We start from the raw sequence: 17755 nt of genomic DNA, 5'->3' as shown, positions 1-17755 counted from the left end.
TAAGAGTTTTATTTTAATCAAGTATATGTTAAATACATATTTAATAAAATGTATGCTTTATATCCATAGGTGTGGACTGGACCCTGGGCACCTCACATGAACAGTGTGCATATGAACCAGCTTGGCTGATGAGGATCAGCTTGTTAGCCTGCAGATTCCTTTCCATTCAGAGGAAATCACAAGTGGCCGAAAAAAAAATTTATGCTCCCAAATCATTCTACTGATGTGCTTGACTGAAGTGTGTAGGCTTTTTGCAGAAGAACTTACTAACTGACCTATTTTCTGTGAACATTTGTGACTGCCCATTCCCCATCATCATCCGTTTTACCTTAGTTAGCCTTTTTCTTATCATTTTTCTTTTTTTCTTTTCCCTCTTCCCCTTGGACATAACTTTCTGTTGAAGCTGTTCTTTGGCTGGTTGGTTTTAGTACTGTAAACTGCTTCTGAGCAAACACGGAAATTTAGCAAAATTATGTAAACTTGATCCTGAAGTTTTAGAATGGCAAATAAATGTACAATTGTTTACATAACAGAAAAGGCTAAGCAGAAAGTAAATTTCAATATGTCAGTATAGAGGCTCTACTTTACGTAGACTTAAATTAATGTGAGATATGTACCTTCATATTCAGAAATCTGGATGTTTCCTTCATACATTAAACTATTAATAAGTATAACTTTTCTGCTTGTGTAATTTAAGTATAAAGTAAAACAACGGGCATTATCAGTGAATGTTTCCCGACGCTGGCTTTTAAAATACCCATGCTGCTCTCCTTTTGAGTTTGTTTGCAGCAAGGCACATATAGAGTAAGAAATTTTAACACTTTTTCATGTCTTTTTATTACCTTGTCACACTTTTAAAAACTAATACACACTTCTCTCTTCACTCTTTTGTTTCTCTCCTCACCCTTGCCACTAATACCAGTAAAATTTTCTTTCTGATCATGAAATAATTCTATAAAGATTTTTACTCTAATGGCTGCTACAGAGAGATGGAGAATCTGCATCATCACCTGTGGTTTCTTCTAACCATAAAACATTCAGTCTTTCTGAGAATTTAAAAAGCCACCACTGGTTCCCAGTCAGCATATACAAGTTCTTAATATACTGTTTATTATTAAACAATTCAGTGTACTATTTTATATTGGATAATATTGATTCTTAACATTGGCTTTGGAGTCATCAGGAGTCAACATAAAAATTCAAGTTTTCAATAATTTAGTTAAAGTTTTTATTTTCCATATTTTAAAGTCGTCTTAATTTCTACACTTGTTTGTATATTATCAGTGAAAGGGATCAACAGCTAACTTGGGGCAAGTAATAAAATAAATTTGGCGTTTGTCATTAAGACAACTTACGGTAGACATGAATACACAGGTTACAAAATAAAGCCTCCTGTTTAACCTGTTTATGTAAGACACAGGGCCACACTAAACTACTCAGTGGGATTTATCTATTCATTTCACTTGAAAAAATAAACAGTAACATATTCCAAGAAGAATATGTGTCCTACCCTGTCTCATGTGATAACAATAAATTATATGGTTGAAATATAAAAGAAAGTAAGCATAAAAGTGAAGTAATGTCTTTAAAAAATAATAGACATAATTCCTCATTGGTGAAACATTAACATTAACTAAAATTCAGATAGATCACCCAGGTTAACAATATTAATATGGTTCCTTGACTGTTCAAGTAAATGAAATGATTTCTTTTACTCTGGGTGCCTAAGTAAAGAGTAAAAAGATTTCTCAAACATATCCAGAAATTTATAAACACATTTGTATCTTTTAATTTAGAAGGTGGTCTTAAAATATATAAATTTGTTTTTCTCCCTGTCTGTGATTGATACAACCATATTTAAAGGAAAAGCTAAATGATATCCTACAAATAAATGTAGCTATGACATAAAATTATTGCACTTTACTAAGAAAGGGGTATAATGCTATTTAACAGAGTATTTTATGTATGACTTTTGCCACTATCCTATAACTTTTTGCTTAGTTTCTTTTCTGTGTTTACTAGGGTTATTTTCTAATTAAAATAATCCTGCTAGATAACAGATACCACCCAGTATTTATCACAACACATGACTTGTGTTGACTCACAAAAGTGAGTTTCTTAAGATGGGGTGTCTTGCTAAAAAACAGAGAAAAACTGTTTTTTTTTTTTTGTTTTTTTTTTACTTCAAAGCTATGGGACAGGGGAATATTGATTGGAATGCTCCTAATTTAGTTTTTGGGGCCAGGCTTGTTAAATATAATACCATGGTTTTAGAAGTCTGTACTGGGAACATTTTTCAGATACATTTTTTATATTTCAGATGTAATGCAGTGCACTTTTATTTGAATAATAAAAAAAAATCATCTTTTGAGACCATGCAGGTCTTTTTTTTCCCCCTTTTTGGAAAGTATGTGGTATGTATAATTGCAGACTACATAAGGTATTTCTTTTCTCTTACTCTTTTAAGAAGCAGCTTAACTCTTAGATGTAACAGTTAGGTTAGTTCACACTTTAAATCCCAAAAGAATTAATCTCCAAATTATTGTGTAATCATTTAGAAATGATTTTGTGTACTGGTGCCAAGAGAATTCCCATGGTATGCCTTTTCAACATATATTTCAGCATATACCAGTATATTCCAAAAAAGTGATTTTAGTATTTATGTGAAAGGTATTTTTCCCTTCTGATTCCTGTTACTACAAAGTTAAATCAATCTATTAGTAATTGAAAATTACTTTTTTTGGGGGTAATTACTATACTTATCTTACAGTCATTTTTCTTCTCAGGAGAAGGGAGGTAAATAGTTTATTAATAGTTCCTGTCTTGTTTTTCATGAAAATATTATTATATTTTTCTGTTGATTATAATGACCTAATTATACATTTCATAAATTTTTTTGCACATTTTAAAAACACTTTTTAAAAACAATAAAAGTGTCAGATTAAACAGATAAATCTGGCATGACATTTAAAGAATGCTAGAACTTTCATATAACAAATTTTTAACTCAAAATATCAAAGGAAAACCATTTCACTGTTTTTCATTACTAACATGGAGTATACCAGTACTCTGTATTTTTACTTTAGATAAATGTATCTATTCAGATGTCTTTTAATATTAATGTTTGGGATATTTACATTGTAATTTGTAAATTCTAGATGCTCCTGAATCTTTTTGGAAATATATATATCCCAGATTAAGCAAGTGACAACACTCAGTTAACTGACGGTATTGTAAATTAACTGCTGTTAATTGCAAATGATTGGAATTTAGGATGAGAGCATCATTAATGCTCTAATATTTAATCTACAGTGGTACACACCTTGATTGCAAAAACACCATCACTTATATTTTGGATAAGTGAATACAGAGAAAAATGTGTTACTGTGGCTTTGACATAAATAAGAATTTCTTTATGTGACAGTAAAAATATAGGACTAATATTTGGGTCATTAGAGGTTTCATATGAGACTTCTACCTTGAAATCAGTTCACACTTTTGAAAAGTAAAAGCCAATATTGTATACTTAGTACTTAAAGTGAAGTGAAAGTGAAGTAGCTCAGTCGTGTCTGACTGACGAAGTCAATGATAATTCAAGATAATTTTTTTAATGAGAAAAAAAGCTAATTCTACATTAGGTAACTTTGGTTTTAAAAAGCAATGCGTTATTAGGAAAAGGAAATGTAATTCCAAGGGATCACTTTAAGTTGCTCATGAAAATATCCTTTAAAGTTTCTTTTGTTAATACTTGAGAAGGTGTATTTGGGAAGAGAGAAATTTAAATGACTGTACATATAGACTGTCTATATATATATATAATAGACTATATTCACATTTTGACCTCCATTCCTGTGTTCAGCACAGTGATGAATAAGAATTTCAGAAATTTCTGACAGTAAATATATAGTCTTTGTTTTTCAGGAGCTTTAAATAAAATTAAGAAAAAAGTTAGCTATGTGATGTAGTATGAATAAAAAGACCAGGAATAAGGTAATAACAAGTAGTTGAACTTTTTAGAAATGTTAAAAAATGTTTTAAAATGAACTTTTTAAACATAATATATCCATTTGCAAAGTATTAGGGTTGACATGATTTCAGCTGGTTTCCCCAGTATTTGTATAGTCACTCTGTAGTATATTTTTCCACTCAAAATACTCAGGGTATCACAATGTTTGTTACCAGTACATACATATACATTTGTATATTGTATTTGTAATTGACAAATACTTCTCCCTACATTCTGTACCAAGTAGATAGCCAGTCCTGATCATCTCCATTAACCAAATTGTAAACTGTATGTTTTAAGTATATGAAATTAGGTTAAATATTCATACATTTTATTTAGGTCACAATATTCAAACTTAGAGAAGTGGAATATTTTTAAATGAGACTATGAGCTGTGACCCCAAAATGTAGCAGAAAAGGTGAACCTATACTCATTGAAGAAGTTCCAGCCCCGACTCCTGAATACAAATCCACAGAAGGAAGTCTTAGGAATTTGAGGAATAGCTTGAAAAATTGATTTAAGAACAAGAGGAGTGCAGCAGCATAGAAGTTGTTCCTTTGCTCCCTCAACCTTCAGGCCAAGATAATTCCATGTAAAATTCTTTTCCACTTTAAACCAGTAGTCAGTACCAATAGGTTGCTTGTTTTAACTTGACAAGTTGATAGGGAGACAGTGATACAGGCTTTTACTTTTGGAAAAAAATTCTGTATGTAACATATGTTGGGATGTGTGTGTTAACATAAAATTTCATGAATGGATTTAATCATGCAATCTGAAGGAAGATCACTTCCTGAACCCAGCGAAAATACATCTGGTACCCCTGGGTAGGTGCACAGTGAAGCAAGAACAGTAGCTCCAGTTTGACATTACCCCAATATTGGCCGGCACCTTCGTTTTAATCAATGATTTTGTTCCTCCACACAATTTGGCCTCTAGGTCTAGCGATGATCATTATGTTAAGAAACTCCATGTCATCCCATTGTGTTCCCAGGAACACAAAGCTAAAAACTAGTCCATGTATATTTAGCCTGCTCCTTTTAACCAGAAGACACCTAATGTTGCTGTTCAGGCTCCTGAAAGTTTATACACGATGTTAAGCCCCAATAAAGAAGTCACCGTGCTGCCAGTGATAATTACCCTTAACTCAGGAGATGGTTCTTTACTCTTAATAAACTTTACTGCGCTTTATAATGAAAGATGAGACACTAAAACTGGTTCTGAAAATGCCTATTAGGACAAATGAGCAAATTAAATATTTATAGCACAGACGATAAATATGCTTAGTGCATAAAGACTTGATTTTAACAACACAGAAACACGCCTCTCTCCAAACTGGCATTTCAGCAACGCGTTCAAGGTAGAGTATAATCTCAATCCCTAGCGGAAGCAATCGGGGCGCACATAAAGACGTGGAGGGCTACCTTCTGATCACAAAAAGCACCCACAAAGCCTAAACCATGACATGATTAGCCAAGTCAAAAAGAACGGAAAGGTATATGCCGAAGACCAACTTTACAGGACGAGAGCTTCCTAGAGAACACCTCGCCGCGCCCCGGGCACCAAGTCCCACCCCCAACACTACAATTCCGGTCTAGCCTCGAGGAGCTCCACCACAGCAGCGCGAAAGTTTCGTGTCTGCGCAGTAGGTTTGCTCAGTGCCGCGTGGGAAAGGTGGGACTTTCCTGCCTCGTGCGTCATCTCCAGTGCGACTCAGTACGTCACTGGCTTGACCGGGAAGGTCAACTGTGGCTACCCGCGGGATCCCGCCCACTCTACGCCGGGGTTGCTGGCGCATGCGCGTAGAGGCCTCGGCGGAGCGGCGCGAGCGTGCCTGGTCCGTGAGGCCGGCGTTTCGGACCCATCCCTGGCGCGGAGATGCTGTGCCGGCTCAGCGTTAGGTGGCTGCGGCCCCGGCCTGCCCTGCAGGTCCGTGTCCTGGACCCATCGCTCGCACGGGCCCCAGCGGGCGGCGCCAAGAGCTCCGCTCTGCCAGTGTGGGCGGTGGCATCGGTCTCCGCAGTTGGCCCGAGCGGCGCCGGAGGCTGGTACGAGGCCTTGGCTACCTCGGCGCCGGTGCAGAGCGCAGAGGACGTGCTGCTCTTCGCCCACACCGCCTCGGGCCTGCCCTGGTGGGGCAGCATCCTCCTCACCACCGTGGCCCTGCGCGGGGCCGTCACGCTACCCCTGGCCGCCTACCAGCACTACATCCTGGCCAAGGTGAGGCGTGCCGAGCCGCGCATGGACCGTGCATACCCACTTCCGTGGTGAGGAGGGCCCATGTCTCACCGGGGCGGAAGGTCCCCAGATACTGCCGGAGTGCTTACTGTTACTCATCAGCACCTTTAAGGCAGCAAACTTATAAGAAGGAATTAACACAAGTAGAAGTAAATGCAGATTCTTTTATGGCTCTGTAGCTACAAAGAACATATTAAAGATACTTAATAGACTACCGTTTCTTCAGTTTATATTACTGGAAAACCCAGGGTTGAAACATTGAAAGTGTGGAGTGTAGGGCTGATTTAATCCTTAAAATAACCCTGTGAAGTAGGTGCTGTTATCCATTTTATATAAGAGGGAACAAGACTTTTGAGGTTGAATAATTTGCCCAACATCACACTGATAAGTGTATAAGCTGGAATTTTAATTTGATTGCAATTGAGGATATCTTAAGTTAACATCTTGTGAGCAATCTTAGAGTTTCCTGACACAACCAGTAAACTACATTTTTTTAAATGAGTTTAGGAAATAGTAAAATTATGAATGGTTATGAATACAGATCTTTAATGTGCTCATAACGAAGTCTACTTTTTCTTTAGCTAGGTGGAAAATTTGCAGCCAGAAATAAAAAACATTGCACTACATCTTAACCAAGAAGTTGCAGTTCGTGCACATCAGTTGGGATGGTCCAAGAGAGTTGCCAGGTAAGCTAATTCTCTGCATATAAGACCATGAAAAAATATATATGTATGTATGTATGTATTACAGAGTATGGTATTCTGTAGCTTTAGCAGCAAAGTGGTTCTTTTTAATATTTTAAAAAGTTTGTGGCATGGTAGGTTTATATACTGGACTGAAAGCAAAAAGAGAAAGCGGAGTTCCTTGATCTTAAAGGACTCCAGATTACTGAAAAAGACAGATGTGTAATCAAATAATGACTGGATTAAGTAACTAAAAAAGATTATGTACAAGGAGTTAGGTCATCATGGGAAGTTAGGGAAGGCTTCACAGGATGCAGATACTGCAGATGCCAGTTTGTTGAGATTTTAGTCAACAAAAGATACAGGTTATTTACCAACTTGACCTTTTGACAGCATAGAGCAGGTAGCTGCCCAAAAGAATGAGGAGACAGAAAATATAAATGCCATGGTAAAAGCAACTGGGTAGGCCAGGAGTTGTTACTCTGCTGTAGTTATCCTGTGTTGCTGTCTCCCTGAGCTCTTTGAGAGCCCTTGCCTAAGGGTTCTTGACCATGTTGTAGTTCTATGTGGGCAGCCATCCACTAAGAATTTTTAAGTCTTCTCCTGTCAGCCTACCCTAGTTCTGCTTAGTTAGGTTCCCAAATTCTGATTCTTACTAGGCTGTGACCAAGTGTTCAGCATCTCATAGCAATGAGAAAAATAAGGGTGTTTTAGTATGAATATGTAATGTGTATGTATATGGCTATATGTGTGTCTTAGTCACTCAGTCGTGTCCAACTCTTTGTGATCCCAGAAATTGTAGCCCGCCAGGCTCCTCTGTCCCTGCAATTCTCCAGGCAAGAATACTGGAGCAGATTGCCAGTTCCTTCTCCAGGGTATCTTCCCCACCCAGGGATCAAACCCAGATCTCCCACATTACAGGCAGATTCTTTACCATTTGAGCCACCAGGGAAGGCCCTATCCATATATTTTTATCTATATAGGTATAAATTTGCCAACTATCTTCAATATGAAATTGAGTCCCTCTTTATATAGTGTTCCCAAATTCTGATTCTTACTAGAAGTTCCCTGGTGGTGGCTCAGAGGTTAAAGCATCTGCCTGCAATGCAGGAGACCTGAGTTTGATCCCTGGATCGGGAAGATCCCCTGAAGAAGGAAATGGCAACCCACTCCAGTATTCTTGCCTGGAGAAGCCCATGGACGGAGGAGCCTGGTGGGCTACAGTCCACGGGGTCGCAAAGAGTTGGACACGACTGAGCGACTTCACTTTATATAGTGTTAAAAAGGACCTGCCATTTTAAAAAAATCATTCTTATAGCTTAATGTCTTTACTTGATAAAATAAAAAGTTGGTAAACCTATAGTTTTGAAGTTTTACTGATCAAGGAAGTCTGAGGACTATAGCTCTAGACCAGAAGAACACATTAGTGGCTGCTCACGTGGGTTATAAATGCAGCCTAGGTAAGCCTGTGCCACCGTCCTTATGCATCCCTGGCAGGATGATTGTCCAGACACATCCTTACACAGATGAATGACTTTCTAGAGGAAGACATTATCTGAGGGTTTCCTGCATTGTCAGTGGAACTGGGCTTTGAAGAATGGAAGGGAATTTGTCAGGTGAACGAACAGCCAGGAAAGTGGACAGTCTGCAAAGATGATGTAAGAACTTCCAAGGCATGCTGATGTGCAAGTCTGAGTTGTTGGATGACCCAGGTCATTCAAGGGACCAGAAAAAGAGTAACAGGAAATAAAGTTGAAAGAGTGGGTGAAGACTGAGTTACAAGGAGCCTGGAATGTCTCTGTGTACTTTCTTAATTCAGTGCATTATAATTTGATTAAATTCCGCAAACCTATTGAAAACCTACATGCCACAAGAGATTTAAAGATGAAGACCTACCCAATACTGTAGTCTAGAAAGTGGGACGTAAGAACAGGAGTTGAAAACAACAACAACAACAACAAAAGAGGAGTAACTAATATGGTTAACAGAGAAACAATGAGAAAACCTTTATGAAAGAGTTGATTGAAGAATGGAGACTGTTTTGACAGGTCAAGAGCATACATAGTACAAAACCACATTGCTCTGAAAGGTATGTTCAGGGATCAGGTGATTGACTTTGGCTGGAGTGGAGAAACTGGAGTAAAATGTGCTTTCACCTCTAGTATTTCTGATTTAAATTGTGGTTATACCATGTTAGTAGTGACATTTCCCTTGTTAAAGCCTAGTTTGCCTAAGACCTCCAGAAACAAAGCCTGTAGTTTGACAGTGGCAGATTTCTCATATTGTTACCTAATTTGCTTACATTGTGAACAGACTTTGAGTAAAAGGCTTTATTTTCCCTTTTTTTTTTCAGCAACCGCTTGGTGTAGCTTAGGGGCTTCCCTTTTAGCTCAGTTGATAAAGAGTCGGTCAGCAATGCAGGAGACCCCAGTTCAATTCATGGGTCAGGAAGATCTGCTGGAGAAGGACTAGGCTACCCACTCCAGTATTCTTGGGCTTCCCTGGTGGCTCAGCTGGTAAAGAATCCATCTGCTATGCGGAGACCTGGGTTCTATCCCTGGGTTGGGAAGATCTCCTGGAGAAGGGAAAGGCTACCCACTCCAGTATTCTGGCCTAGAGAATTGCATGGAGTATGTAGTCCATGGGGTTGCAAAGAGTCAGACACTACTGAGTGACTTTCACTTCACGTTGGTATAGCTTCTGACAGCCAAAAATGCTGCATAAGTCCTTTAGCCAGTAACCACAGCATGGGTGTGTTTATCCTGTAGGGATGAAGCACAACTAGTATTCAAATGATATTTTCCTCCTTTCCCTTTTTCCCTCTTCCCTCAAACTAGGCTCACTTACCTAAAGACTATGCGGAGGCTTGTTTCAGAGCTCTATGTTCGGGATAACTGCCACCCCTTCAAAGCAACTGTGCTGGTCTGGATTCAGCTTCCAATGTGGATCTTCATGTCTATCGCTCTCCGAAATTTTAGCGCAGGGGCAGCACACTCAGAAGGTAGTTACTATTGAAATGTAATTCCCCCAAGCAAGTTCTCTGACACTGTCTTGTATTCTAAAGAAAAAGCAAAAAATAAAAATAAAAAAACATCCATACTTTCTGTAACTGGAATACACTTTTATCATCTCCCTTATACAAGTATAGCATTTCAAATATTAAGTGTAACCAAGCTAGCTGTATTGAGAATACAAATCAGTGTAGGAAGGATGTCACTAGTACTACTTCTTAGAAGTCTTAATAAAATTATTATTATAATTCCATAATATGGATTCAGGGCCATGAATTTTTTCTATTTATAAATTGAAGAAGCCAGAAAAACTTTCACAGTTATAAGTGAAAATATTAATATGAAAGGTTACAAACTAAGGGGCTGTTTTTACTTTCATTTAAAGGTGTTTCTAACCATACAGTAATCTAAATTGACTTGAAAGAAAGCAGCCTATAGACAAGTAATTTTTTTAAATTTCAGTCTGTAAAGGTTACTGCTACACGTCTTTAGTGTCTCCACATCCTTTTGCTCCAGAAACTTCTTACCTCTTTCTCAGTACAAGAACTAGCTTATGTTGTAGAATGAAAATAACCTGAATAAAAAATGCAAGTCTTCAGTGTGAGGAACACCTTACTGGAATCACTCCCTCTGCTGTTTTTAGAAATTCTTTTGTTTCATCTATAAAAATGTTTCAGCAGGTTTTTCTGTTCAGGAGCAGTTAACTACTGGTGGGGTCCTGTGGTTTCATGACCTCACTGCCCTGGATTCCACTTGGATTCTGCCTGTCTCCGTTGGTGTCATCAATTTATTAATAGTGGAGGTCAGTGGTTTTAAATAAGATTTGCTTGCTGTTTAAATCATTGAGATTTCTGTTGCTGTCCTGACATCAGATATAAATGAATTTGAGTTACTGGTGATAACTCTGAGCTAACATTGAGACTACTTGGTTTTTTGGGTTTTTAGTATATATTTGTTTATTTATTTGACTGTATTGGGTCTTAGTTGTGACATGTAGGAACTTTGAGTTGTGGCATGTTGGATCTAGTTCCCTGACCAGGGATCGAACCTGGGCCCCCTGAATTGTGGGCGCAGAGTCTTAGCTAATCATGAGACCCCTTGGTTTTGGTCACAGATCAGTTGTTGATTAATTTTCTGGGGCCAGTTCTTTAACCTCTCTGGGGGATCAGAGTGCTCATAATTTAAAATAAGAGAGCTGAATTGGAACAGTTCCAAAATCTCCTTCCACTGTAAAATGGTACAATGCTAGTACATAACAGTTCTGTGATTTGCTTCTTGGTAAAGGCAGCAATTAAGATGTCAGTCTGGTCTTATTCCCACAATATGTTGATGTTTTGTGTATATGTTTAATATGTCAATTAAACATACCTGACTGCCATTTTTAGTCATAGAATTTCTTTATAAAATGAAATGGAGAAACATACGTATAAAATATGACCTCTTAGCCATATCTTACCATTAGCTCATGCTACTTTCCTCAACTTGAATTTAGGGGAAGCTTGTCTTTAGTTCCATAAAGAATTGTTCTTAGACTCTTGAGAAGAACGTAGACCCTTTAACTAGAAGAAATCTTAGGAATCTAACGAAGTTGAGATTTCACAGACCTCGTATCTGCTGATTGCTGTTTGGGAAATGTAATACACCCCTTATTTTTTCCAGATGAGAAATATGAAGATTCTCAGGTCTTAGGTGAAGGTTTCCTGAGGAAAGACGCTATGTGTAGTCTTAAGTGTTTTACCCTAAGAGCATCTAGCATAGTTCTGTGAACTTGGTTAGTAACTAGTATTTCTTGGGAAGAAGGAAGTGATGACACAAGGTCACAGTGAATTGATGTCAGTCCTCTCATCTTTCCTTTATTCCATCTAACAACCAAGCATGCATAAATTTAATAAAAGCCTATTCTTGCTTAACATTTACTATGTACCAGGCACTATTGTAAGCAATTCACATGAGTTAACTCACTTAATTCTTAACAGTAGTCCTATGATGTAGGTGCTGTTATTATCCCCATCTTATGGTGGAGAGTGGGAGGCACGGAAAGGTGAAGTAACTTGCCCAAAGTCACATGACCACTAAATGCAGGGCTGCCATGTGAATCTCGTAATTTGAGTGTAGAATCACAGAATCTGTGCTCATAATCATTAAGCTAAGCTGCCTTGTAAGTAATTCATAAACCATAACTCCTCTTCCTAGCCGTCTTAGTTCTTTTCTGTGGCCCATGTAACCAGATCACAAACCTTTCAGATACCTGTTAAGTTCTTTCTCTGTGCCAGGCCCTGTATTTAGGTGCCAAAAAACAAGGGTAATGATTCATACATAATACCTATCTTGAAGGGACTTCAGTTTTACAATCTTTAAAAAACACTGACCTATAAAAATTATGCTTTGATCCTATTTAATATAGATGAATCTCTTTATTGCTGTTACTTAGTTTCATTTAAGAATTAAAGAGTTGATCAACCAGTGATAGTTGACCAACAAATCAGTGTTTTGTTTTTTAATTTTTATTGCTTTTGTTAAAATATAGGTAGAGGCCAGTCAAAAATCACTTTGCATTTTGAAGCTTGTCTCATTTAATGTGTATTTAGATAATCAGCATGTGTGTGTTTATTTTACCCTTTCAGATTTTTGCTCTGCAAAAACTTGGAAAGTCTCGTTTTCAGACGTATATTACGCACTTTGTTCGTGCAGTGTCAGTGTTGATGATTCCAATAGCGGCAACAGTACCTTCAGTGAGTAAGCACCAACATTGTGTGAAGCATGAGCTAAATATAAATTCTCTCTGTTTTTAGCTTAGACTGACTGACATTGTGCCTCTTCTACTGTGCTTCCTCTGACTACTTAATCCTTTACTGGTTTCTGATTTCTGTAATAACAAATCTACTGATTCTATCACCAAGTGACACCTGAATATTTCTTGGGATTGGTTAATCTTCCTTAACGTGAATGTGTCTTAACCCTCCATTTTCCTCTTTTTTTTTTTTCTTTAATCTTGCAGAGTACTCTGAACAGTACTATGAGTGTAGCATTTGCTCTGTTTTATTAGTTGATATATTGAATTCTTTTTTCTTCACAGAGGGATCCAAGGAATTTAGCATTTAAAAAAGAAACAAAAATTTTTCCCCACCAAGGATCCACATGGGTTCATATGTAATATTATTTGATCTCATAGAAATTTTATGAGATAGGTATACTTGTCCCCATTTATATGTAATTAAACTTTTATAGAAATAGAAAAATAATGTTATATTTGCAGTTATTTCATTTTTTTAGCTTTTTGCTTATTTTTCATGGATACTCCAGTGCTAAGATGGGTAAAGCTGTGTCAGCATGTCTGTCTTTGATCAGAATCAACACAGAGACCGTAAAGTAGTGGCCATTTGTTGCTGGTAGTTCAAGTTCTGTCCCTTGTATAAAAGTACTTATAGGACTTGTCTTAAAAATCTGAAATAGTATGTTTTCAGCATCAAAAATGTCTGTTAAATACTTTTCATCTGTCACTTAGACACAGTACTGTCATTAATCCTGTGTAAAATAAGTTTCCTCATTTCTCAAATAGACACCATAATGTCTATGAAAATTAATGAAATAACAAGTGCCTGTTAGAGAACTTCTCATATAATAATAATGTTATAAAATACTCTAAAAACAGAATAATGCAAATTCACAACATTTCTAAGGAGAAATAATACCAGATATAACTGAGGAAAACCGCAGATAAATAAAGTAGCAGTAAAGTTCTAATGAGAAGTTGGGTTCCAAGTGAGTAACAGAGACCTTTTCATATATAGGAAAGTCAGAATTAGGCATTTAATGTAGAGCTGATATGGCAGCTCTGCGAAGACGTGAGAAAGACTGCCTAGTTCTCTCTCAATGCTGCATCGTCCACAACCTGTCATTCTTGTCTTGAAAGCCACAGGATAGTCATGATGGCCACTGAAGCTTGTTATCTTGCAAGAGTAGCAAAAGGGTGCTTCAGCTACAGTCAGATGCTTCAACTACAGTCAACCACTGAAGGACCCTTGCCAGATGCCCTACCAAACACGTGTGCTTACATCTTAAATATGTGGCCATACCAAACTGCAGAAGAGGATGAAAAGTATAGTCTTTTTTTTTTTTCCAGATAGCAATATACCTTGCTGAAAATTAGGATTTTATTACTAATGAAGATGAATGATACTTATTAGGCAGTTTGTAGTCTGAAGTAGTTGGGCCCAGGGTACTGTTTGCTTCATAGATAAGTTTGATGATGATGCTAGCTAATGTTTATTCAACATGAATTTTGTGCCAGGCCCTGTTTTAAGTCATTATGTACACACACACACACACACACACACACATACACACGTATGTATTAGTACATGTATTTCTCCCAACAGTGCACTGAAGTAGGAGAGGCACAGAGAGGTTAAGTAACTCATGGTCACTCATCTGTTCAGTGGCAGAGTCTTCACCCACATCCAGGCATTTTGGCTCTTACTCTTTAGCTAATAATCTGCCTTTAAGATTTCATTACTTCCCTTAAAAACTTGTTCTGGAACAAATAAATGCTTAATATGAGCCACTTACTGTGCTTACCACACTACGTGAATTTTCTCATTTATTCTTCACAGCATCCCTGGATACAGTCTGTCCCTCATTTTATAGAAGAGAAAACCGAAACAAGAAAAAAAAGAAAAATAACTTGCCAAAAGTTAAATAAATAGATTTCAAACTCAGGCAGTTAGATCCCAGGACTGGACTCAGCCAGCACATGGTCTTGCCTCTGGGGCCTGCTTACCTTCTGATGCCAAAGAAAAGTTTAGAAAAGATGTATGTTTGTATGGATGTATGTTTATATGTATATATGGGGATATTTCAAGAGGCTGCAGACTAAAAGACTACCAGTTATAACTGAGGAAACCCCCAGATCAAGTAAAGTAGCAGTAAAGTTCTCATGAAAAGTTGGGTTCCAAGTGAGTAACAGAGACCAAAAAAACAATGTCTTAAATATCAAAAGTGGATTCTTTCATATATAGGAAAGTCAGAATTAGGCAACGTAATGTAACAGCTCTGTGAAGACATGAGAAAGACAGCTCTTTGACCTAAATAACTGAATCTCAGTGGTGGTAAAAAAAAAAGAGTCGAGGGTTGGGCTGAGATGCTTTGTCTCAGGAAAAGGCAAAGATAATCTATTCCTGACTATACTTAGAAACTAGTTCCTGGGAAAATTTGGAAGATGGCTGACTCTGTATAGGTGTAGGGAAGCTAAGTTTGCCATCATAATTGCCTCCAGTAGCCTGCCTGCTGTGTAGCAGTTTGTCCAAACTCTCGATGGGGAAACAGTATGCTTAATTGCCAGAGAAGGAAATGCGATGTCTCCGGACCCCTGCCTGGGAGCAGTTCTCTGCCATCCACTGGCTGTCACCAACCTCTCCTTTTGGTTTCTTTTCGTTTGGGGATCTTCTTTTCCACTTTCTTACCTATCTGTTAGATCTGACCCAGGTATCTATTAGCTACTGCAGGTCTTGTTCAGTCCTGGTGTTCTGTTTACAGAGATTGTTAATTTTCTTTTTTATTGCCTGCCTGTCTCTGGACCTTGGAGAATGGAGAGATGCTAATATTCCTGTCCTTTCTTCTCGTTGCAGTCAATCGCCCTCTATTGGTTATGTTCCAGCTTCATGGGCCTTTCACAGAACTTGCTGCTCCGTTCTCCTAGATTTCGCCAACTTTGCAGGATCCCGTTGACCAAGTTAGATTCAGACACTCCTTATAGGGACCTCTTGGCTGCCTTTCACTCCAAGATCATTTCAAGAAAATCACGTACTTTCTAGTAATTTCTGAAACAGTTACAGGTTTCACTGTTAATGTATTTAGAAGATTTAGAACTTCAGATATGATTTAATTTGCTTTTGTTTAAAATCATGAACTCTGTGAAGTACTGTGGATTAAGATATAATCCAGATATATATAACAATACTTAAAATCTTTCAGTGCTAAACATGTAGTATATTTAATTGTATGCTAAGACTGTAAAAGTGGAATCAAAGTGTCAGGCCCTGTTTATAAAATTACAACTTGCTAGAGGTTCCAGAACTTTGGAGAACAGGACTAGAAAAGTTTATAAAATAAGAGAATCTAGTGGCGTGATTTCTAAAATTTGTAGGATGTGGAGGATCATAGACCTGTTTGATCTTTTAATAAAGCCATGGTTTTCTCTTCAGAAAAGTCCTTGAAATACAAATGGAGGCCTTTTTTGAGCCCCTGTCCCAACTCCTGAAGGCCTTCTGATAATTCCTGGTTAATAAATTATTCTAATGGAACAAGTTAATGTATGATTTTAAAATGAAAGGGACTTGAGATACATACTCATGTGAAGTAGTCCACGCGTGTAACAAAGTACCTAACATGGTAGGTGGTGTTGCTTTTCAACTGTGCTCTGAAAGAATATAAAAAGTGTACATTCCTTTCTCTATAATTTAAGAAGTCTGCAATAAAGGGTATAGCGCTGAGTACTGCTGGAACCCAAAGTAGAAAATCTTAAGCTAATCATATAGAATATGAAGGAACTCAGTATCTCTGATAGCCATCTTCCTTGGTGGCTGCCTGCAATGCGGGAGACCTGGGTTTGATCCCTGGGTCGGGAAGATTCCCTGGAGAAGGAAATGGCAACCCACTCCAGTATTCTTGCCCGGAGAATCCCATGGATGGAGGAGCCTGTTGGGCTACAGTCCACGGGGTTGCAAAGAGTCGGACATGACTGAGCAACTTCACTTTCACTTTTCAGTATCTCTGATAACCTGTTAAGTAAGTAAAAGTTTTGTATTAGGGTGAAGATAATGCTAGTCAAGAGATTTCTTTAGACCTGACCTGTTTGTCTTGTTGTGATAATACATAACATTAAGTTGGTCTGGGAATATCATATATGACCTAATTCATAATTTCATAGCTTAAAAAAGAGCCAAATTTTAAAAGCTTGAATGATCAGGATAGTATTTATCAAATTTAATAATTACTGAATACATGAAAATACATTAGTTTCAATGTTACTAGAAATTAAACAGTACATGAAGAATCAGCTTATTCAGCCAGAAAGCATGCATCTGAACAGCATGTCTTCACTCATTAGAGATGTAATCGTTGATCACATGATTGTGAAATAGGATTGTTTTGTAGAATTCTGGAGATGGAGTTGAGTCTTTTCTGTAATCTCAAAGTACAGTAGACACTTCTCTGTTGTGGGCCCAAAGCCACAACCACTAAGAGCTTTAAACTGTCAGCAGCTGGAATCCCAACAAACAGCTGGATCAAACTTCATTAGGTAAGAACTTACATAGCCATGGGGAAGAAATGATTCCATGATTCCTGTACATAACTGGCCTGCCATCATTTGTGGAATACAGTCAAAAAGTAAAAAGGACTATTAAAAATCTTTGAACTTTATTTGGTAGTTGTATGACCCTTGTGAGTATTGTGTCTCTGTTTTGGAACTCTTACTCTCAGATAAAGTAAAATGATATTTACTGGTATATTTGTTTTCTGTGGATGCTGTTAACAAGATCTTCATGCTGCTTATACACCAAGAGGAAGATGCTGTTGAACATATTGGATATTATATATCTCTTTCAAATTTTTCTTTTAAGGGGTAGATTTAGGGATTGCCTTTGAGAAAGAAATAGGTCCTACAAGAGGGTCCTCCCCACAGTTCACCACTGCTGTACTCAGAAAGCCTAGCCTTCATGTCTGTTTCACCTAAGACTTACATAACTCAGTTAAGAATTGATAAAATTCTTGTTTTATAGCAAAATGAAAGCTAGCAGTTTTTCTTCACCTGTTTGGGC

General features: G+C 37.6%; 2 protein-coding genes across 5 annotated transcripts in view; both read left to right on the top strand.

Annotated features, from left to right (window-relative positions):
- ANKRD17 (ankyrin repeat domain 17) overlaps positions 1-2134 on the top strand; it is a 168661-nt gene extending 166527 nt beyond the window's left edge. For all 3 annotated transcript variants that reach the window (XM_068975662.1, XM_068975661.1, XM_068975660.1), the window contains one exon: positions 70-2134. In XM_068975662.1, the coding sequence (XP_068831763.1) occupies positions 70-129 (60 nt within the window). In that variant the 3' untranslated portion in view covers positions 130-2134. The remainder of the gene's footprint in view (positions 1-69) is intronic.
- A 3747-nt stretch (positions 2135-5881) lies between these two features.
- Positions 5882-17320, top strand: COX18 (cytochrome c oxidase assembly factor COX18). Of its 2 annotated transcripts, none has more exons than XM_068975367.1 (6): positions 5882-6223; positions 6827-6927; positions 9762-9925; positions 10616-10737; positions 12560-12667; positions 15563-17320. In XM_068975367.1, exons 1-6 carry the CDS (start codon positions 5882-5884, stop codon positions 15746-15748), a joined length of 1023 nt encoding a protein of 340 aa, XP_068831468.1. In that variant the 3' UTR covers positions 15749-17320. The 2 variants fall into 2 exon arrangements, with proteins under 2 accessions (XP_068831468.1, XP_068831467.1); XM_068975366.1 differs by having other exon boundaries at positions 10613-10737.
- Positions 17321-17755: the final 435 nt, after the last annotated feature.

Source organism: Capricornis sumatraensis, chromosome 7, assembly GCF_032405125.1.
Source record: "Capricornis sumatraensis isolate serow.1 chromosome 7, serow.2, whole genome shotgun sequence".
Taxonomy (NCBI): Eukaryota; Metazoa; Chordata; class Mammalia; order Artiodactyla; family Bovidae; genus Capricornis; species Capricornis sumatraensis.
This window is presented reverse-complemented; position numbering and strand designations above follow the sequence as displayed.

Coding starts and splice junctions, on each gene's coding strand:
- COX18 (XM_068975366.1), top strand. CDS start 5,882: ATGCTGTGCCGGCTCAGCGTTAGGTGGCTGCGGCCCCGGCCTGCCCTG. Junction 6,928..9,761: donor TGGTCCAAGAGAGTTGCCAG/GTAAGCTAATTC, acceptor CCCTCAAACTAG/GCTCACTTACCTAAAGACTA. Junction 10,738..12,559: donor TCAATTTATTAATAGTGGAG/GTCAGTGGTTTT, acceptor TTACCCTTTCAG/ATTTTTGCTCTGCAAAAACT.